This window comes from Myotis brandtii, unplaced genomic scaffold, assembly GCF_000412655.1.
Source record: "Myotis brandtii unplaced genomic scaffold, ASM41265v1 scaffold58, whole genome shotgun sequence".
NCBI lineage: Eukaryota > Metazoa > Chordata > Mammalia > Chiroptera > Vespertilionidae > Myotis > Myotis brandtii.
In genome coordinates, this window is record NW_005370176.1 from 2,230,095 (window position 1) to 2,232,998 (window position 2,904).

The window sequence follows — 2,904 nt, forward strand, 5'->3', positions numbered from 1 at the left end:
CCCTAAGAGGCCCCGGGTCTCAGTGTCCCAGTAATCGCTGCAAGCACCTCTGAGAGAAAGCTGCCCTTGAGTTCCGACCAATGCCAGACAGTCCAGTTTCTCCCCGTATGAGTCTGGGTCCTCAGAGACTCGCCCGGAACTGAAGTTCGGAGCAGTCGGGAGCTTGAAACTCCCTCCTGATTGAAAAAGACAACCGCATCCTCAGTTGCCAGCCCTTTCTGCGCGCACCTCCGTACCTCTGCACTTTACGTCCGCACCTCCTCTGAGTCTCAGTGTGCTTTTCTCTTTTCTTCTAGTTGTAGAATTTCCACTCAGCCAGCCTTCCTGTGGTTCTGGATGATGTCTGTTTTGTCTTTTAGTTGTAGTTTTGAAGTGGTTGTGTGAGGCAGCAATTTCAGGTGTTTACCTATGCCGCCATCTTGGTTTCTCCTGATCATCTTCTTCAGATCTTTCAGTATCATGGACGTCAGGCTTTAGTGAGACAAGCTGCTCTGTACGCCCTTTTCCATGGACACATTTGTAATCAAAGTCCCTAAGTGCCCTCGATACAGCCAGAGAGCCATTCACACGCTGAGTCATTACAGAACCACCTGCACTCTGAATCTGTTCTTTTCCCAGCGGATTACTTGACTTGTGATCTTGTATGAAGAAATGAACTTTCCTGTTCCTACAAAGGAAACCTCTCGAGTCTCCACAGTTAGTGAAATAAGTCTGGTGAGGAGAAATGAAGACATCCACAGCTGTTGACCCATTTCTATTTGTACCATGTTTCTTCTCTGACATAACTCTCATGTGTTCATCAATCTCCAGAAAACCTGTTCTGATTCCATTCTTTACATTTTCAACAGAAGGTGCTCCTGCAGACCCTTTAAAATCCTGGTTATTGGTGATGTGATCTAACAAATGCTCACAGCAGTATTTGGCAACCTGAGAACCAGCATGCCCATCATACACAGCAAAGAATGACCATGTTTCAAGTCCGCTTGGCAAACCAATCACAGCTGTATGTGCATCCTCCATTTCAACTCGCCAGCCTCGCATGCTGCTTAGCGCATATCGCAACCCATTACCCTACCCATGGGCATTATGTTTTCCATCTTTGGCTTGTCTAACATGCTCCCATTATGTCTTGATCCTTTAGGTCTGGAGCAGACCCGGGCCACCAGGTCCCTGGTTGGCTGGCCAAGGAGGCCACGGCCTGAGAGGGGGTGGGATGGGGGTCACCAAGGGGGCTGTGGACCAGGTCAGGCAGGAGATGGGGCAGAGGAGGGGAGGAGCCAGGCTGCCTCCAGGGCCCTGGCTTTCAGCTCCCTCAAGGCTCAGATCATCCGGGCATTGGAGCAGCGGGCAGAGAGCCGGTCCCTCACCCACCGGCTCAGCCACCATGGCAGAGCAGCTGGAAGGAGAGCTGTCACTGATATTTTCAAGCATGGCTCCGCTGTTGCTCCACTTGCCCTTTGCCACTGTCTTTAGGTTTTTGAAGGCAACATTTTCTTGGACCTGCTTTTTTTCTGTATATTTTTTACTGGGTTTTCATAGTATTGAGTTTGGCAAGTATTGTTGAGTGTTTTCTGCATGACAGAAGCTGGGGAAAATGAGGAAAAAAGAAAAAGACACCGACTTTTCTATTTGTGAGCTCAGGTGGAGTGGAGACAGACAGCTAAACTGAACTTTCCTCACGAAGGGTGAGGTACTTCCTATGCCTGAGCCTTTCCAGTCCATGAAGTTGCTCTACAACCCTCACAACCCCCACACCAGGCATGATAGCTCGCCCCACTCCCTGCTTTGCCCGTGTCCCTGTGATGTTGCAGTTGCTAATTTACTTCCCAAACCAGCCAGGATGCCATAGTGTGATGCTAAGTATTCACAGTGCACTCCTGGGCTTTCCTACTCTATTCTAACCCCAGTTACATGGTTTATAGTTGTGGCCATTGGTAGATTTTTTTTTTTTAAGTCAAAACCAGTTTAAGCTCTGAGGCTATCAGTGTTGTAAACTCTATAATTATTTGGAAAGTGGCCAACTGGGAGCAGTGAAGGGTTAAAGTTGTGACTGCCTCTGGAGAAACAGAGGACTCAGCATCCTCAGGAAACTGTCAGCAGCTGGTGTTCACTGTCCTCCATATCCCAGCATCCTTCTCTTCCACTTCCGTCTCCTACCCTCAGCCCTGCCCGGATTCTGGAGTGTGGCCACGGATAAGGTGCTTTGAGAGGCGCTGCTCCATACATGTTAGAACTAGGAAGGCCCTCTGAAGGGCATGATATTGACAAGAAGTACATTTGTTCTTGCCCACAAGTCATTTGAAATGGTTTGGATCAAAACTACTATTTCTGAATCTTGGCCGGTTTTTACAGGAACAATTAGGTGTCCTGTGACCACTGCCTCCTATCGTCACTGCAGAAGACGCACACGTCAGCTCTGTGGAAATGGCCGGGCCCTGTGTGAATGAGGCCTTGCCATCTTAAACAGCTACAAAGACATGTGGATCTCACATCCAACCCAAGATCCACTCTCACCTGCCCTTGTCTCGTCTACTGTCTGAATTGCACCTATGAGGTAGGCTCTCAAATGAGCTGAGCAAACAGATGTGAAACCGAGACTCAAATAATACCCAGGTAACAATGGGTAATGCTCACATGCATTGCCAGTGGGAGTTTCCTTCAAACCCTACAGAGCAGACTTGGCATGAACATCAAGAGGAGTCCATTCACTTCCCCCCAGTTTGAGAATCCTGCCATGACTGGCACTCCTGTGGCAATGACTCTCACAGAAGCTCACGCAACGACAGGAAGCTGCTCGGCCCCAAATTATGCCTAAAACTATACCAGATGGTGCACACCAAGGCTCAGTGAACATAGAGAGTGTATGATAAATATGTTTGCATTTATTTTCTCCTTAAAAATAAA

The 2,904-nt window shown here is 48.4% G+C and overlaps 1 protein-coding gene across 1 annotated transcript in view; it reads right to left on the reverse strand.

Annotated features, from left to right (window-relative positions):
• Window positions 1-1,193, reverse strand: part of LOC102248880 (protein phosphatase 1A-like) — an 8,930-nt gene extending 7,737 nt beyond the window's left edge. The window contains exon 1 of the mRNA XM_014550014.1: window positions 413-1,193. Within this exon, the coding sequence (XP_014405500.1) occupies window positions 413-1,041 (629 nt within the window). The 5' untranslated portion in view covers window positions 1,042-1,193. The remainder of the gene's footprint in view (window positions 1-412) is intronic.
• Window positions 1,194-2,904: the final 1,711 nt, after the last annotated feature.